Source organism: Pseudonaja textilis, chromosome 1, assembly GCF_049901715.1.
Source record: "Pseudonaja textilis isolate UNSWEBS1 chromosome 1, rPseTex1.2, whole genome shotgun sequence".
Classification (NCBI taxonomy): domain Eukaryota; kingdom Metazoa; phylum Chordata; class Lepidosauria; order Squamata; family Elapidae; genus Pseudonaja; species Pseudonaja textilis.
Window position 1 is genome coordinate 161394892 of NC_141990.1, and position 19812 is coordinate 161414703.

General features: G+C 40.4%; 1 protein-coding gene across 4 annotated transcripts in view; it reads right to left on the bottom strand.

Annotated features, from left to right (window-relative positions):
* Nucleotides 1-19812, bottom strand: part of HDAC4 (histone deacetylase 4) — a 182694-nt gene that overhangs the window by 36494 nt on the left and 126388 nt on the right. For all 4 annotated transcript variants that reach the window (XM_026707841.2, XM_087919583.1, XM_087919582.1 and 1 more), the window contains 4 exons: nt 9558-9604; nt 4964-5071; nt 2305-2360; nt 1576-1663 (listed from right to left, as the gene is read on the bottom strand). In XM_026707841.2, coding sequence (XP_026563626.1) covers nt 1576-1663; nt 2305-2360; nt 4964-5071; nt 9558-9604 — 299 coding nt within the window. The remainder of the gene's footprint in view (nt 1-1575; nt 1664-2304; nt 2361-4963; nt 5072-9557; nt 9605-19812) is intronic.

Consider the following 19812-nt stretch of genomic DNA (forward strand, 5'->3'; position numbering starts at 1 on the left):
ACTTTAAGAGGCAAGATGGGCAGGGTGGGCCAGCCAGTGGTGGGATTACCGGTTCACCGAACTGCACAGAATTTTAACAACTGGTTTGCCCGAACCTGTCCGAATCGGCTGAATCCCACCTCTGATTACACCCCAGAATTCTAAAGGAGATGGCAGGTATTATCACAGAACCACTGCACCACATCTTTCCAAAATATTGCATCCAGTCTTGATCACCGTACTATAAAAAAGATGTGGAGACTTTCGAAGAGTGAAGAGAAGAGCAACCAAGATGATTAGGGGACTGGAGGCTAAAACATACAATGAACGGTTGAAGGAACTGGGCATAGCTAGTCTAGTAAAGAGAAGGACCAGGGGAGACATGATAGAAGTTGTCCAATGTTTAAGGGGCTGCCACAGGGAGGAAGGGGTCAAGCTATTTTCCAAAGCACCTGAAGGCCAGACAAATAAAGGATGGAAAATGAACAAGGAGAGATTCAACCTGGAAATAAGGAGAAATTATAAGGAGAAACGACAGATTGTGGTTTTTCATTTGTAACATTATTTTGTGCAATATTTATAACTAATATGTTATGCGAATATATATTTACTATAACTATTGCTTATCTTCTTTTACTGTTTACTATGTAATCTGTCTTCGCTCAATCCATTCATACCAATATTCCCAAATCATACAGTACTCTGATAATTCTTTATCCTTTAAAGCTAAGGTTAATTTGTCCATTTCTGCACAACTCATAATCTTTTGGATTACCATTTCCTCTGGGGGAGTGTAGGGCTGTTTCCAGCACTGAGCGTATGTCAGTCTGGCCATGGTCAGTACATGTAATATTACATATTTTACGTTTTTAGCATATTTTTCCCGAAATAATCCTAATAAGAACAATTCTGGTTTTAATTCAATTTCTTCCAACCATTTTTTTTATTCTCAACCAATATTTTTGGGATTCTGAACAGGACCACCACACACTGATTAGTTTCTAAGGTATCTATTTTATCAAATCATAAACCACATTTTGTACTACGTTTTCATTATTTTTATTTGATATAACCAGTTTGCCTACTATTTCAATATATTGCCTTTTCTTTCTTTTCGCTTAACTTAGTCAGTGGTTATTCTTCACTGAAGAATAAAGATTTTGTAACTGAAAGGGAAATGCTCCCCAGTGTCAATGTAAACCTGCTGAACTCTGTATTTGTATTTTAGAATAATTGGAAATTCTTATCTAACTAAACAAAAACAATAGTAATAAACATGGTTGCTTTATTCTGATTCCCCAGATTAGCATGCTTGTTACTTGGCAATTTTGCATCAAAAAATTGTATTCTTTGAAAGTTTTAATATTTTCCTTGAAAGGTTTTTGAGATTTTGTCAGTTTTGTATTTTGTGACTATTCTTCAGGTGTGGATGGCTGGCAATATAACTGTAAATAGGACAATATGCAAAAATAAAAACATGGGGATGTATCATGGTCAGATTTTGGAAATGGAGTCTGTAAAAATGGGCCCGGCAGCTACAAAGAAGGATACTCAACCTAAAGGTAATATATTTAAAACAATACTTGGTTCACTCACCCAATCGACTATAAGGATTTTGTTTACGTTCAGTCTCTGCTGGAGAAGTTTGGCGGAAATGGCTACAGAGTTAAAATAGCAAAAACCCCTAAAAGGAAATGGAATTTATAAATGAAAATATGAAATTCTGAATACAAGCTTCAAAAAACTTCCAATGGTAATAACAGTTTTACAATTTTGTTTGTTGCTATTCAACATGTAGATACATAGACCGATTTCTTGTACATACACATTAATTAAATTATACAATTATATTTTATATATTAAAAATACCATCAAACCACACTTGGTCAATATGACAAATTATTGTTTTAAATCCCAACAACACTTAATTGACTGAAAGTTCAAATTTTTTCAGAATCTTATTTCCAGCCACAACTTTTTGGTGGCAGCTACAGTTTACAAAATATTATTTTTAGTAACCAAAAACCACAGCAGTTAAGAAGTCAACATAGAAATGCTGCCAGAAAGGCAAAGCTAAGTTTTCATGGTGTCTTATTTAAATCTTTATTTCTCAAACTAATTGGAAAAATTGTTTGAATATTTCTGAAGGGATGAAATGGATGCTTTAACTTTCTGCAAAGTTTATGCCCTTAACCCCACCGTAAGCACTCCAAATGCTAAAATAAAAGACTCCCTCACATTCAAAGGCTGATCTGGAAGATTACAGGTAGCCAATACATTGCCCATCTAAGTGAAAATTCCCAGTCTAAACAGTCACATACTCACATAGGGGTACTTTCCTCTGCATGGTGACCAGGAGGCCGAACTACAGCAAATCCATTCTATCAGAAGCCAAAAACAAAAACAAAAAAACTCAATTTGAAAAATTAGATACTAAAAGCCCACATATTTTTCAAGCATGTAAAATTTATGTCGCAAAATTATTGGATTGTTTCCAAAATATTCTGTTTTTATATTAGATACAGATAGTCTTTATGACAATTTATGACAATTGAGCCCAGAATTTTGGTCATTAAGTCACTGTGGTCATAAGCTGAGTCATCATGTGACCAGACTTGATTTTATAACCATTTTTATAATGGTTGTTAAGTGAATCAGTTATAAAACCTGAATCCAGCTTACCCAAACGGCATTTTTTGCCAGAAAATGGCAAAAAATGTTGCAAAATGGAATCATGTGGCCTGTGACACTGTAACCAGTTATAAATGTGAGGCAACTGCCAAGTGCCTGAAATGCTATAACATGGGGGTTGGTGCAACAGCCTTAACTTAGAGGACAGGTTAAGTAATTTTTTCCAAATCCATTGTAACTTTTTAAACTGAGGTTAGGTGACCACTTCAAGTTGAGCATTACTTGTATTGGTTCAGAGGAAGAACCTATACTGGTATTCACATCAGATCACGAAATAAGCTGCCATTATTGTCGTAAAGGTGCTTTTTTTCTTCAAAAGCAACTGGACTATTTTTTCTTTTGGAAAAAGAAAAACTTAAAGAACTTAAAACATTTCATTTCTCATCCAAGAATCTTCATCAGTTCTGATGGCAGGTTGTGTGTGTGGAAGGACAGGTACTCAGTTGAGATTGGATGATGGGGGAATGAAAGAATAGGTACTGATAAGATGGTGGAGAGTGGGATGGAAGGATTGTATTTCTTTGCAGTCATCTGGTTGTTAGCACTCTCTCTGAGAACTGTTAAGGGCACAGAGGGCTCAGGCTTGCCCTGAGGCTAATCTAAAGCAGGGTGCAATTGGTTGTGGAGTCTTCTTGGAACAGCTGTAAGGGCTGCACTGTAAACTGGAAATAGGTGATGTCTTATTCCTTCCCCTCTGTTGAGGGGGGAGTGTTCAATTCTAACATTAATTATTCTTTTACCCCTTTTCAAACCAATGGTCCTGTCTATACAAAATGTGGCCTTTGCTATCTTCAAAAGAATGACCTTTTTTAAATGCAGATGGACTGCTGAATCTTGTCCTGTGGATTTGATCTCTTATGTTGTGCCATGTGCTTGTGAAATAGTTTTTTTGTTTCATCACTGTACAGATCTGCACGTTTCACTGCAATGTATTATATATATTACTTTGTTGTTTGTGTCTGGGTGTTTTATCCTTGGGGTGGACAAGCTTCTGACTTAGTGTATTCTTGGGTTTAAAGTATATATGTATGTTGTATTGATTGAAAATCCCCTTGAAGTTTTCAGATATACCTGCTACATATGGAATGACAATGTTGCTACGTTTGTTTTTCTTCTTTGTCTGTAATGGAGGAGCTCTTCCTAGATCTTTCTTTTTTTTCTTTTTATTTGATGAAAGCCTAGTTAGGATAATCACAGGTTCAGAGGGATTCCTTGATGTGTTTTAGTACTTTTTCTTTTCCCTCTTTATTAGTAGGCAAATTTTCATCCCTATGGTTTAGGGTTCTGAACACTCATATTTTGTGATCCAGTTGGCGGTGAGAATCAAAATGTGAATACTGAGCTCTGTGCCTGGGTTTTCTATAAACTTCAGTGTTAAGCTTTCTGTCTTCCTTAACGTGCAGTGCACATTCCAGGAAAGCCATACTGCTTTCCTTAACATCTTCCTGTGTGAACTTAAAAGTATTTGTCCACTGAGTTGATGTGTTTGGTTAACGCTTCCGTTCACCAAACTGAATCATCTATCTCCAGTTTACAACACAGTTCCAACAAGATTCCACAACCAATTACACCCTGTTTCAGGGCACAGATAAACCCCCAAGTGGTCTTAACGGATCTCAAGAGAATGCTGATCATCAGATGACACCAAAGAAATACAATCCTTCCATTCCCCGCACCCCAAGTACTCAGTCTCAACTGTCAGTACTTACCCTTCCATCACCCCACAGTCAGAATTGAAGAAATGCACATGGCTTAGAGATTACTGTGAGAAACAGATTTCTAGAAAATCATATATGTATGTAAATGTCAGTTGGAAGAGGTCTCTTTAGAATAATGAAATTTAGATAAATTTAGTAGTGAATTCCAAATCATCTTGGCAAGTAATGCAGCTTATGCAACCTTGCTTCACAGGGGGCTATTGACCTGTTCCATCTATAACAATAGCTGCATTTTGTAATATTTTTTTTCAAAAGTATACTACAGTAGTCCAGCCCAAGATTAAGGAGCTATATATGTGTTATAAAAGACTGGAGTAAATAAATTAAATTAAATTACTAATCATAAAAATCAGAGAGATTTTAGTATTCCTAACTATAATTGCATTATACAAAACTTTTAATGGTATGGTTCTCAAATGTCACAATTCCTGAATTTCTGCCTTTTTTATATTGTTATAAACTCTAAATTTGGAAATATTGTAAAAGTTGTTTGCTATGTGGCATGAAAACAAAAGTAATCCAGTCACTTTAACATGTAAAAACGAAAGCCAAAATATTATCAATATCAGACCAACCTTTAGTTCTCCCGTAGCTACTTTAAATACAAGCTCTATGACACAGCCAACAGCAAGACGAGCAGCACTGAATGAATGCACTTCATTCCAAATTGTATCATTGTCCACCTGAATAAAGATGGATTCAGAAATATTGTAAAGATACTGTTGTAAATTCTGAAACAATTTAGTCTACACAGAGTACTGCATGCTGACTACTGGAACTATTAAATCATAACTTAAATGTTATAATTATAAATGCAAATAATGATAAAAACTGAAAGTGAATTACTCCCCAAGCAAAAGTTGGTAGCACCGCCATCAAAAATTTTATAGACTTTTACTTTTGTTTAAAAAAATCTTTCGCTACAGATTAATTGCTTATATACTATAAGTGGAGTTCTTTAAGTGGTTATCCTCATGCATTCATTGGGACATAGTCAGATATAAGATTTTTGATAAGAAACATATCTTGTCTGTATCATATCATACATCTTCTAAAACACAGCTCCCAATACTTCACTTTAATTTCTGTTATCAAAATTAAACTGCTAAATGTAGACAAATGGCTCTGATCAGGGGGCAGTCCTGCATATATTGGTAGGAGAAGATCCTTTGGTTATGGAAGATAGATCCCCTTGATTATGAGTATTTTGTTAACTGGCTATATAATATGTTTATTAATGTTTTGACAGTTCCTAGAAGGAAACAACTATCTTGTTTTTCTAGTACCTGATAACAACAATGAAAAAGTTTGATCTGCACAAAGACCAATTGTCCTATGCAAGCATAACATCATCATTAGACATTAAGTTGCAAAGGAAAGAAATTAGAAAAGAAAACTGGGACAATTTAAGAAAATTGGGAGAATTGGCTTCTAAATTATTTTAGCTCACCCATCCTGTATATATTTTATTTTTCTTAGAACTAGAGCTTATATCTTATAATTAGAGCAAATAAAGAAATTATTTTTGTACTTTAAAAGGTTAATGGACATCCTCAAACATAACTTGATCAAACTTTATTATGTGGATAAGAGATGACAAGACAGTCACCTATGTAAATAAAATTGCTCAATACAAAATAAAGACAGACAAAATATGAAAAACATTTGGAATCGGAATTTCTGAGTGAGTTCTGTATATACATTTTGTACTAATTGGTATTTTTTCTTGCCAATATTGATTTAAATTGCATTTTGGTAGGTCTTCAGTGGGCTATGGTTTTAGACTATAGATTTGCCTAGAGCAGTGGAAGATAACCTCTCAATAAATTTGTCTCTATGTAATTTCACATACTGAGGAATTCAACTGTTCATTTTATCTTATTTTACAAAATGTAGAGATATTTCCTGGGATAGTTTCCAAAATAATATTTGTATCACTAATCAGATTATTTCAAATTGTTGCCATCATCCTTTTCCCTGGCAGCAACATCATCTGAAAAACCCTAGAAACACTTGGTTGTTGGACAGTGGGTCAAGTCAGCATATTGCAAATGACCCACAAACATTTTCTGGCCTGCGACCAGCTAAGCAAACATTTGTCAGTTTGGCTAATGGACAACGGTCTGCTGTTAAAGGGGAAGGTAAAGTCTATGTATGAGATAGGGGAAACATTAGATAATGTATTGTATGTACCGGAATTAACCATAATCTATTAAGTATTTCAATTTTTCATAGTCAGGAGTATGAAATACTGTTTTCTGGAGGATAATACACTATAAAGAAAGATGGAAGAATTCAGGCACATGGAGTTAAGCGGGATAATCTATACATACTAGGAAAGTAAGAGAAAGGTTGTGCATGAACACTTACAAATACTCCCACACATGACAATTATGTATATTTCTTGCACAGGAGATTGGGACATGCAAATTTCAGAGTACTGCAGAAGATGCCAGACCTAGCTGAGGGACTTAAGATAAAAAAAATGCAAGATGTACTAAGATTGTGCTGTTTGTAAAGAGTGAAAGTCCAAAGTCCAGCCTGTGAATAAGAAAAGCTCAAGGCAAACAGAGTCTTGCAGTTAGTACATGGTGACTTGATTGGTCTTGTGGCACCCTCTCTAGGAGAAGCCAGGTATGCCCTAGTGATAGTGGATGATTAGACTAGATATGAGTTTTGCTATCTGCTAAAAAGCAAGACAGAGGTATTGCAACAGTTCAAGCAATGGATAAGACTTGTAAAGCACAGATATGGCTGTAAAGTATTTCAGCTACAAACAGACAGGGATCAGAGTTCATGTCTGATAGTTTCCAAAGATGGCTGAGAAGTTTAGACATAAGGCATAAATGTACGAATCTGTACTTGTCGGCAGAAAACAGAGTGGCTGAAAGAAGAAATGGCATAATGCAAACCATGAAAGACTCACTGCTTGCAGATGCAGGAATGAGTAGAATGTACTGAGGAGAAGCCTTGAAAACAGCCAATTATTTGAAAAACAGAGTATGGAGTGTTGCCATAAATATTCAACTCCATATTTCCTGTTATATGGAAGAAAACCTTCATTGGCTCACCTAAGAACATTTGGCAGTTATGCCTGGGTGCATAGTCCCAAAGGCACCAGGAAAAAAGGACAGAAAAAGGCCAGGAAATGTAGGTTTACTGGATATGAACCAGGTTCCAAAGGTTATAGATTCACAGATGGAACCAGAAAGGTGGTAATTTCACGATCTGCTAATTTTGCAGAACAAAATAACTGTAATAAGATACATGCTAATTCTGAAGTGTTCATGCCAATGCATAGCACTAGTTCTCTCAAAGGAAAAGCTATACAAAGCCCAATACAGGAAAATCACAAAAGCAGGTCAGAAGTAGTAGATATAGAAGAGGATAAACCTGAGATAAAAAGAAAAGTCACAAAATTGCAGGAACAGATGATACTGAGGAGATCTGAAAGAAGCAATGAAGGTGTACGTCCTGATCAGTTCTCAGCAAGTGGGGTTAGAGTATGTAGTGTTCGATATAAACCCCATAATTACCAAGAGCTTTTGTTGTTGCCTAGGGCAGAAGAGGACAAATTGAAGAAAGCTATGGACAGTGAAATGAAGTCTATGAATGTGCTTCAGATTTTTACACCCATGAGATTATCAGAAGGACAAAAGGCAGGGGATGTAAATAGGTATATAAAAAGAAGGTGTTACACAGCAATGAACTGTAGTATAAGGCACGGTTAGTTACACAGAGGTTTAAGTAAACGAAAAATGTTCATTATGATTAAGTGTTTGCCCCAACAATAAGAAGTGAGACCATAGAGCTAGCATTGGCTTTAGTAGCAGGAAATAGGACTATGGATAAGCCATCTGGTGAATTATTGTTACAATGTTATGTAGATAGTGACTGGGCAAATGATGTGTGGGACAGAAAATCAAATTCAGGGTTTGTAATATTGTTTGCCGGTGCTATAATTGGATGGAGATCCAGAAAACAGCCTTCAATAGTACTTTTCACTGCTGAAGCCAAATTCATAGCATTGTCTGAGGCATGTTCTGAAATAACCTAGTATGTATGTACAATTATTAAAGGATGTAAATGTAAATGTACATGTACATGTAAATGTAAAGGGAGATGTACCAGTATTTGAAGACAATGTTGCATATATAAAAATGGCAACAGGAGAATATAACGGAAACAGGAGTAAACACGTAGATATAAAGTATTGTAATGTCAGGGTGGCAGAAAAGGATAAACTGATAAGATTAGAGCAATGTTCCACTGAACATAATATAGCTGATATGTTAACCAAGTCTTTAAATGTAGACAAACATCAAGAGTATATCAAAGCATTTGGATTGACAATTGTTCAGTTTTAAATGGGAGGAGTGTCAGGATATCACTATCCTGAAGAGCTGACCAGCTGATGCAATGATGGGAATCAGTCAGCAAGGTTTTTGGCTGCTATCCCTTTAAGAACCTGTATAATAACCTGTATAATAAGAAGAGGCCATGTTAGGATTCTCTCTCACTGTGTGTATTCTCTGTTGTAATTGCTGCTTGTTTGAACTCTGCCTATAGTAAGTGTATGTACAGTATATATTCTTTTGTAGATAGAACTATTTATTACAAACCTGTTTGCTGTTATTGCTCCTGAGTTGTCTCACATAGTAAAGCTGTACAAACTCTGACACTATCGGTATGCAGTGGCTAGTGTCACACATGACTTTCACAAGGGCAGCATGTAATTATATATAGCATGTACTTAAACTGTAATGCATCTAATAAAAAAACCTTAGATCTATCCTATTAGAATATTAGTAGCATTGGATGTTGTACAAGGGTATGTTCATTAAAATTTTATTCCTAACAAAGAGGTATCCATAAATATTGGGATTGCTAGCTATGTACTTCATAATAGGCTGGATCCCGGAAAACCTGTTGAAGTATTAAGCCAGAAGCCATTGCATGCAAAGAGTTACCATTGCTCTTGACATTTGTATGCATAAAGAAGTATTATACTGGACAAAAATGGAACTGATTTGTAAAACCAGATGTTGAATATATAGAAAAGTATAGTTCTATAATAAAAATGAGAATTGTATATTTAGTCAGTTTAATCAACATGTTTAATCAAGACTTGCTGCATTACTAGATCAAATAAGAAAAAAAAATGCTTACCCCAATGCCACCACATGGAAGCCTGACAAACAGTGATGTCAGAGAGCCTGGAGAAATCAGAATAGAGTAAAACATTGTTAAAATTACAAAATACATGTGATTTGGGAGTAATTTAAAAATCTGTCATCAAAATTAATAGTACAGATCTATCCATTCCTACAATAGTATTAGATGCTGAATATGACACTGATTATCTCAATCTCTAAACTTGACTCAGCTGCATCCTTTCTGGAACAAGACTATAGAGAATTTGGATTAGGTCTTTAATGTCAAGCGCCAAAAGTAAAGACAGAAACAGATTTTAAACCTGTTTAAAGAAAAGATTGAGGGTTTTAAAAATATTTGATATTGATATTTTAAATTAAACTTGCTCATTTATCTACAATCTTCTCCTTATGAATAAATCAGTTTAAAAACTCAGTAGGTCAGAAAGTTTTAAACAGGCTGAAATTGATGTAGTTGACAATATCATATTCCTAGGGAAAGGATATAGAATATTGCCTGAAGAATTATCCCTCCTGCAGGATTGGTACCAAAGGAAACAATCCTTTTGAATATTCCTTCAGTGGCAAGTGGCAAGGGCTCAGATGCTGGACTTTCAGTGAGATGCAAGGGATGTTAGGAGGAACTTCTGTAGAAGGTATTGGGACCACTCTAAGTTCAGTGAGGTGTACAGCAATAAATGTGATAAGTAAAGATTTGTTTTCGAAAGTGCCAGTTTAAACATCTTTCTGTTATTCCTTTAAGCTTCAGTAATATTGGGATCATTTCAATATATGGGTATTACAACCATCAGATTATCTAACTTGAGCATGGTGACTTTTTCTTGAATAAAGGGAAAAAACTATTCCCCAAATATTATATCCTGGTTATCTTGTAACTCTCATTGGAAGGAGGGAGAAAATAATACTAGTCTAGAAGAATTGTTTCTCTCTGATTAGGTGTCCCTTCAACTTTATTTATTCCTATTTAGGACAGGAATTAGCAGGCAGGAATATAATTCAGTAGATAAACTCTTTAACACCATGTAACAGTCTTAGATGACAGAAATGATTGAAGACTTGAGGTTTTTTTAGCACTTCATAACCACCTGTCAACCATAAGGTTGGGGGATGATCACCTAATGAAGACTTGGGGCAGATCACTTTATAATGGTGAAGGGCATGCAATGTTACAAGAGCTAGGGAATTAAGGGGAGCAGTGGACATCCAAGAATCCCTCTTGGCCTTTAGGGGCCTTGCTTCTCAGGTCTTTGGTTGTGAGACTGTTTCTGAAGATGAGCTCATGGGATCAGCTGGGATTACTGCTAGTGCACTAACCTCCCTGCTGCATAGCAGCCTCCCTGCCTGAGCTGCTGGAGGCCATCTCAGGGTTGGTGGTGGTGTTCCCCAAACTTATGGTCCTGGGAGACTTGAACCTGATATCCCTGGGTTGGGCCTTTTAAGTGGCCCAGGAGTTCATGGTCACCATGTTGGCTATGGGCCTATCCTAGATCATCATGACAGTGGTTTCACACCAGATATGATCTAATTAGAGCTAAGGCAACATGATTGGGTGGGGAATCTAATGTTATATCCCAGCATGGTGGGATCACGCCCTGGTGTTCGAGATTCTTTTGTGCAGGGAGGCTGGACCCATCAACTGATGGACCCAAATGAGCTCCAGAGAGAACTGGGAAATATCCTGGGGAATTACTGCACAGAAGTTCTGGTTATCTCCAGAACCAAAGGGCAGCCAAGGCTTTGGACAGGATCATGCCTGTGTGGCCTATCTTGTCCCATCACTTCTGACACTCCCCCTGGTTTATGGAGGAGCTGTGAGTTCCGAAAAGAGCCAAGAGATGTTTAGAGGCCCACTGGAGCAAAATGAGGGATGAATCCAATTGATACAACTTAGAGCTGCTATTAGGCCTATCTTGTGGCTTGTAAGAGTACTGAAAGATCCTGATTTCTCTGCCCTTATGGTGTCTGCACAGTGTTGCCCAGTGGCCCTGTTCAGAATCACACAGTCCCTCTAGGGACAGGAGGGTTTAGGTGATAATATTCAGGGCCCTGAAGAGAAATTTATGAAACACCTGATGGACAAAGTCATTTGGATTTGTTCCCAGTTGGAGCCCATGCATAGGGCATTTCAGATGTCAGTCTTACCCGATTAACTGGGAACAATTCAATTTTGTTGGACATGAAGTGGATAGGGTTTTCAATGCTGTCAGTGAACCATCTATCAATTAGATCCCTGTCCCTCCTGTTTGGTGAAAGTCTCCAAAATGGTGACAGTCAGGTGTGTTCAGGTAGTGATACTTTCTTCACTGCAGAAGGGAACTGTCAGAACCTTTTAAGGAGGCTCTGGTTTGTCCCTCCTTAAATAACCATTTCTTGATCCCACCAATCTGGACAACTTTCACCCAGTCTCCTACCTTCCCTTTCTAGGGAAGATGGTAGACAAGGTGGTTGTTGGCAGTTTCAGAGGGTCCTGGATGAAACAGATCATCTAGACCTCTTCCAGACAGGTTTCAGGTCTGGTTATGGGATAGAAACAGCATTGTGGATGACTCTTCTTCTGATGAGAATGGGATGGGGAGAGTGCATCTATTCTTGTTCTCCTTGGTCTCTCAGCAGCTTTTGATACAATAATCATTTAGTACAGCTGTTTAGTTTGGGGCTGGGCAGCAGTCTAGCAATGGTTCAGTTCCTTTCTCCAAGGCCAATCCCAATTGATGTTAATAGGGATTGAGAGGTGGGGTGCAGAGCTCAGTACTCTGTCCTTTTTAACATCTACTTGAAGTCCCTAGGTGATATCATTTGTCACCATGAGATGAGGTACCACCACTGTGCTGATGATTCTCAGCTTTACATCTCCAAGTGATGCTGTTGGTGCCCTCTCACAGTGCCTGAAAGTTGTGGGGGTCTGAATGTGGGACAACAAACTTTGCTTGAATACTGGTAAGACCAAGTGGCTTTGGGTGCCTGGCGCTTCTGATTCTGGGACTTTAACATCTTTAATTCTTATTCGGATTGCACTACCCCAGACAGACCTGATGTGTAATCTGGGGGTTCTTCTGAACTCCTGCTTGATGAACAGGTGGCAGTCGTGGCTAAGACTCTTTGTACAACTTTGTGTTGTGAGCCAGTTGCATCCTTTTCTAAATTGGAAGTCCCTGTGGTCAGTCACTCAAGCCCTAGTCATCTCAATACACTCTACATGGAGCTACCCTTGAAGAGAATCCAGAAGCTTCAGTTGGTGCAGGGGGAAGCTGTGTGAAGAGTTCTTGGGGCACCTAGAGTGGCACAACACCACGAGCTGCACTGGCTGCCTGTTTGCTTCTGGGTTCAATTCCAGATGTTGGTTATCACTTTAAAAGCCCTTCTTAGCATGAGTCCAGGCTACCTGAGAAACCAAATCACCTTAACGGGATTATCCCACTCCATCTATGCTGGTTTAACAGGTGTGCTGCAGACCCCTTAAGCCAAGGAATTTTGGCTGATGGGTCCAGAAGAAGAGCCTTTTCTGTTATGGCTCCAGCCCTTTGGAACTTTTTTCTTCCCGAGATTAGATCCACTCCCACCCTTTTGGTCTTCCAAAAGGCCTTGAAGAAATGGATATGTCAACAAATCTGGGATCCCAATGGGGACCTGGCATGTCGGGGGTAGCTAATAGAGTAGACAATACCCCATCTCCTTCTGTACACATTTTGCTCACTCCCTCTCCATCCTGCTGAGCTTTATTTCAATTGAATTTTAACTTTTTTATTGTTTTAATGCTTTATTCCGTACTTTCTGTAACCTGCCTAGAGTTGCCTTCAATGAGATGAGTGGCATAAAAGTTTGATAAATTAAAAAAAAAAACTGTATCAGACAATATTTGTTCCAACACATGCAGCTACATAAACTTTGGATCTGGGGATGTCCTTCTCTAGAGGAACAAAGAGGGGAACCTTCAACCATGCACCTATAACTCCAGAAAACTCCCTGACCCTGAAGAAATGTGGGCAGTGATAGAAGACAGAGGCCTTCATGGTCTGATGGGCACTTATTAACCTGGTGGCACTTCCTAAAAGGGAGACCCGTGCCATTGGAAGTATGGACTGATCATAAAAATCTGGAAGTCCTAGGACCCCTCAGAAACTCTCTCCCAAACAAGTTTGATTGGTGCAGTACTTTAACTGGTTGACTTCACACTAAAATATGTCCCTCAAGGAAGAATTTTCTAGCGGATGCACTGTCCCGAATGCCCCAGTACAAAAGCAAGCGCAAAGAAGTGGTCAATACTATTATTCCCCTCACTCAGAAAGCAGCACAAGTTACCACGAGGCAACAGACTAGGAGTCGATTGAGTGAACCGGAGGGGAGGAGACAAGTAACCCAGAAACTCAAGAGTTGAGATACAAACTGACTCCTGATTAAAGGACAACAAACAACTCCTAACTTCCTGGGATGGGTTGGCATGGAAATTATACATCCCCAGCACCCTCTGGGTTGAAATTCTGCAAAGAAGCCATGACACCGAGCAAGCTGGTCCCTTTGGATTTCTAAAGACATGGCATTTGGCACATAGACAATTTTGGCGGCCAGCAATGAAAAAGGACATCAAAAGCTATGTAAAGAGCTGTGCGATATGTGCAGCAAAGAAAAAAATAGACTGGGAAAACCCCTGGGACTGTTACAAGTAGCCGAGCCATCATGACCCTGGGAGGAAATAGCAATGGACTTTATCGTGGAACTCCCAGAAAACGGGGGAAACAATTTGGAGAGTGGATGATCTTTTTTTCAAACAGGCTCACTTCATTGCCTGTTCCAGCTTTCCTTCAGTCACAAACTGGTGAAGCTGTTCCTAAAGTACATTTACTAATTGCATGGAGTCCCAAAGAGAATCATATCTGATCAGGAGGTCCAGTTATCAGCCAAATTCTGGAGGGAGTTCATAAAGTTAACTGGGTCTTCCCAGAGGTTTAGTTCGGCTTTTCATCCGAGTACCAATGGGGCGGCAGAATGAACTAATACAATGATAGAGCGGTACTTCAGGTGTATGTCTATTACCAACAGACCAATTGGGCTGACCACTTGCTTTTCACTGAGATGGCATAGAACAACACTGTGCATAGCAGCATGGGCTTTACACCTTTTAAGGGGTGGAGTTCGTCTCCATGCCTGAGTACCTTCAAGAGCCTGACTGAATGGGTTGACTCCCTACAGGAGGCCTGGTGAAATCTAAAACAGATATTAACAAAAGCCACAGAGATGCAAAAAGAATAGGCAAACAAAAAGCAATTCCCCCCAGAGGCCATTTCTCACAGGGGAGAAAGCTTACCTCTCTATGAAATACCTAAAATTGAAATTGCCCTGTACAAAGCTGGTTCCTAAGTTTATAGGACCTTTTTCCATTGTAAAGATCATTAACCCAATCACGGTGGAGCTGAAACTCCCACGCCTGTTGGAAAAATACATCCAGTCTTCTACAGCGGTTTGTGGAAGCCAGTAATAGGTTCAGAGCTAAGGCTAGTAGCTCAGGTAGTTGTTGGCCCCATCGTAATTCAAGGAGAAACCATTATGGAGTAAAAAGAATCCTAGACTCTAGGTTATATAAGGAGAGGCTACAGTACTTAGTACAGTGAAAGGGTTCCCCCTCTCTAAAGCCACTTGATTGAAGAGTCAGAACGTGAGAGCAGATAAGATCCCCAAAAGCCAAAAGAACAGCTGGGGATGGCAGGAGTGGCTAGTGAAAATGTAACCTGTCTGTACTTGATATTTTCCAGATACTTCTCACTCACTAGGGGGAGAGCCGACTGTCAACTTTGAACTGAACCTGAAGCAGCTAGTTTTCTGTTCCTCAGTTGTCACACAGAGGGGAAAGAGGAAGGAGTTTGGAATGCCCTACTAGACACAACAGAGAGCTTTCTCATGTGAACCAAGGTCATGCTACTGGCAAAAGATAAGGTCGGAGAAGGAGTGCCTGGAGAGCCTGCCAATTAACCCAACTGGCTAACATGACTTGGGGATGCCGTTATTTCCTATTTTAATTATACTGAAACTGCAGGGAAGATTTAGAGTTGGTTTTCCTTTGAAGCTGAATAAGAAGAGCTTTGAGGAGGATCCTAGTTTCAGAGTTCTGATCTGCTTGGGTTTATTAGTCGGAACTTGGTTCATTTATGATCATTGGTAACACACCACAGACACAAAAAGTGGTGCCATAGTTATTTGTTTGCTTAATGATCTGGTTCATGCTTTATGATCACTACAAAAGTCATAAAATCAAGGATGATGCTTTATTACTGTCACAAGTTATGATTGCAATGGACAGCTCCCATTACATCATAACACAATGACTACCTGTACTTAATAAATAGTTCAGCCCTGAGCAGGGAATAAGACAAAGATGAGTAATGTCTCCTTCATTATTTAATGTATTCAACAATGAATATAGAAGAACATCTTTTATGCATTTCTGACCCTTGCAGCATCTTTCATGCATGGATTCACTATTATAGTCAGTCAGTACACATGATACTGGGCCTGATTCTTTTTTTTTTTTTAATCTCAGAGACTGCTTGTCAGGGTTCCGATCAAGGCCCTAATAAAATTAAGAGTCTCAAGCCATTTAGCAAGAAAAATCCAGTTGTTTATTAGGAGCGCAATGTCGGCACGACCTTGCCAATTTATGCCTTGCCTCTAACCCTGTTTCCCACTCCCAACCCCCAGAGTGTGTCACCAGTCACATTCCCCAATGGAGCAATTTGCAGGTGTAGAAGTCACTCCCTCCAGTCATTGCCAGTTGAGATGGCTTTGAATTCGGACAGCTAGGCTGTGTCTTGTTTTGACTGAGGTGTGAATTCCTTGGTACAATTGCGAGGCCCTGTCTATGGCAACTTGGGAACAAGTCAGGAAAGCTTCACGAGTTGACATTCGGCTTCCCTCACTTCCTGAAGGCAACCTGTGCGAAGCAAAAACAATTTGAGTATAGGTGTGTCATTTAAGGATGTGATCTCCCCCCGGTTTGGTTGGGTTCTTTTCATGGAATCTGGCTATGATGCAGTCAGCTTGGATGTTTCTGCTCTTTACCCAGGATGCCTCTGATAGGGGGTAGCCCTTCCACTTGATTAAGTGTTGGAGTTGCCCCCTGTGCCACCTAGAGTTGAGGATGTGTTGTACCTTCTAATGGTTTTGCCCCCCCCATGACCACTGGGTCAGGGGCTCATGGGGTGGTGGTCTCAAGGTCTACCCAACCACATGTTTTAAGAGGCTGCTGTGTAATACCAGGTGTATTCTCCACAGAAGTCAGGGCAGCTTCAGTTGCACCGTGACCTGGTTGATAATTTTTACTATGGGCAATGGCCCCATGAACTTAGCTCATTAAATTCGGCTGGCTAGGCTATGTTGGGAAGCTTTAGCCTCAAGTATTTTGTGGATAGGTAGACCCTCTCCTTCACTTGGAACGTGTGTTGTGGGGCTCGGTGTTTACCTATTGCTTATAGGTCTGCGCTGCTTTAGCAAGTGCTTTCTTGACATTTCCCATGCCACTATCAGCACTCACAGCCAATCAGTCAAACTGATTGAGGGGGGCATTCCTTGGGTATTCCAGCATTGGGACAAAGTCCATACTGACTATCTTGAAATGGTATTGCAGTACCTCATGCTACTGTGAACCGCATTATTGTAAGCAAGCTCTGTAAACAACACAGGCTCTGCCCAATTGGACTGTTGGTAGTTCACATAGCACCTCAGGTACTGTTCTACCATGGCGTTAAACCTCTCTTCCTGCCACTGGTACTTGGATGAATAGCCGAGCTAAGGCCCTGGGATGACCCAATGGACTGCAAGAATTGCCTCCAGAACTTAGCCATGAATTGGGTTCCTCTGTGCGAGATGAATCACAAAGGAGGGAATGAATTGGCTATGAAAGTTTGAGAATCCTAGGAAGGTTTGTTGTTATCTGAGGGTGCGAGGGGCCTGCCACTCTAGGATAGCTTGTACTTTGGCTGGGTCCATCTCTATCCCCTCGTTTGACATTTGGTATCCCAGGTAGTCAAGCTGTGAGCAATGAAATTCACATGTTGACAGCTTGATGTATATGTTTGCTTTTCAAGTACCTGGCAGACTGGGGTATGTGGTCCTCTATCGTCTCAGTAAAGATGAGGATGTTGTTCAGATAGATGAGGACCCCCTTGTAGAGGTGCTCATGCAACACTTCATTTATCAATTGCATAAACACGGCTGGTGGCCCCTACAGCCCAAAAGGCATTACTTTGAATTGGAAGCTTCCTAGAGGGCAGTTGAAAACTGTTTTCCATTCGTCTCCCTCCCTGATTCAGACTCGGTAATAGGCTTCTCTGAGGTCTAGAGAAGTCCTTGCCTTTGGCTAAGTGGGACAGCATGTCTTTCATGAGGGGGAGGGGATATAAGTTGTGAACACACACACCGTTTATCCCATGGAAATCCATGAATAATCTTATGGTCCCATCTTTTTTTTCTTTATATAGGACTGGGGCTGTGACTCATGGCTTGGCTGCTCGATGAACCCTCTTGCTAGATTTTTGTCTATGTATTTGCACATTACTTGCATTTCCCGGGGCGCCATGGTATACAGTTTGGGTTTAGGAAGCTTGGCCCTGGGGATGATTTTGATGGCACAGTCCATTGCACAATGGGGGGGGGGGGTTAGGATATCACACTCGAACACTTCGGTGAGGTCCTGGAATTCTCTAGGGATCCGTTTAGCCTTTGGGGTTTGTTTGGAGATGGCTGCCAGTTGTTCTGGTAGGGCCCTAGGGGAAGTTTCCTGTGTGGGCAATTACTTTATTTGCTGGTGCGGAGGGGGTTGGGGGCTATTCTTAGCCTCCGGCTGCCTCCTTTCCACCTGATAGTCAGGCCCCACTTGTCAAGCCAAGAGAGCCCTACTATGACCATCTTTGTCATTTTGGGAGCTATTATGAATCAAATTGATTCCCAGTGGTCCACTATCTGTAGCCTCACTGGTTCAGTCAGGTGGGTGGTGTGGGCTCCCTCCAACAGGGACCCATTGACTTGCTTAATTGGGTGGGCCAATTTCTTAGCTCTGATCCCCAATTTACGACCGTGGGCAAGTTAATCAAACATCTGGTGCAGCATGAGTCTATTAGGGCTTCAAAAGTGCCCTGGGTCCTTGTTTTTGGGGCTGTGCGGCATATCGGGAAGGTGAAAGATTGAATAGGTTCACTCACCATTAGGTCACTTTCCCGTTCGTCCTCGCTGTCATAAGGTTCCGATGACTGGTTGTCGTCAGCTGGAGTTCCCCACCCTTTGGCTGGGTAGGGAGGGACCTCTACAGCCTGGAAGGCTTTTCGAGACTTGTTGGTGACATGCTTGAGGCCTCATTCCAGCTGAGTAGTGGTTTTGGCTTGGGTTTGGGGGCTGGAGTTGCACAAGCCAATGCAAAGTGGCCTATCCCTCCATATCTGTAGCATTTCAACTGGCCTAGGAGGAGGGTTGGTCTTGGGGCTGGCTGGGTTGCAGTGGCATCCCGTTGGCCAGGTGGTCTGTCATCTGGTTGTCCTCTCTCTTTAGGACCTGGTAGCCTTCGTATGTCCTTGGTGTGCAAACTGCAATCAATCTTTATGGCTACTCGAAACCAGTCAGCAAGCCGGTTGGGAATGTCCTGATAGATGATGGCTTGGCTAATTTGCTTCTCTAGGCTTTCTCTGAAAAAATGTAGTAGTTCCTCCAGCCAGGGTGATAGCTTTCCCATGACTCTTTTGAATTCATGGATGTGTTCTTTAATGAGTCACTCTCTCTGCTTTAAATTCTGAAACTCATACCCCACATATTGATCTTCCTCCATGTCCTCAAATCTGGTTTCTAGCTCTTGTAGGAATTTGTGGACATCCTGCAGCTGGAGGGAGCCTATGAAAGGCCATTCATTTGCTTCTCCCTCTAATCCTCTGGTTATGGCATGCACCATAGCTCTAGATGCGATGGGTAGAGATGTCCATAATGATCTAAATGGACTCCCGCAGAGTCAAGGAATAGAGCTAGCTGATCTGAGTCCCCATCAGATTTCCCCCTGAATCTGGGTGGTTTGTTCAACACTGCCACTCCCTCATCTTGTTGGATCCCATCTGCCTACTCTTGATGTGCTTGGCAGTTTCCATCAACTTTAGTTTGTGGAGGGGAGTTTGTGGCGTGGGGGAGCTAGAGGCGGCAGCCTCAGGCTCAGTTTGCTTCTGCCAGATTGAGAGGGGGGCTGCCTTCTCATCTGCTTCCCCTTTTCTAGGGGGTTAGGTGCA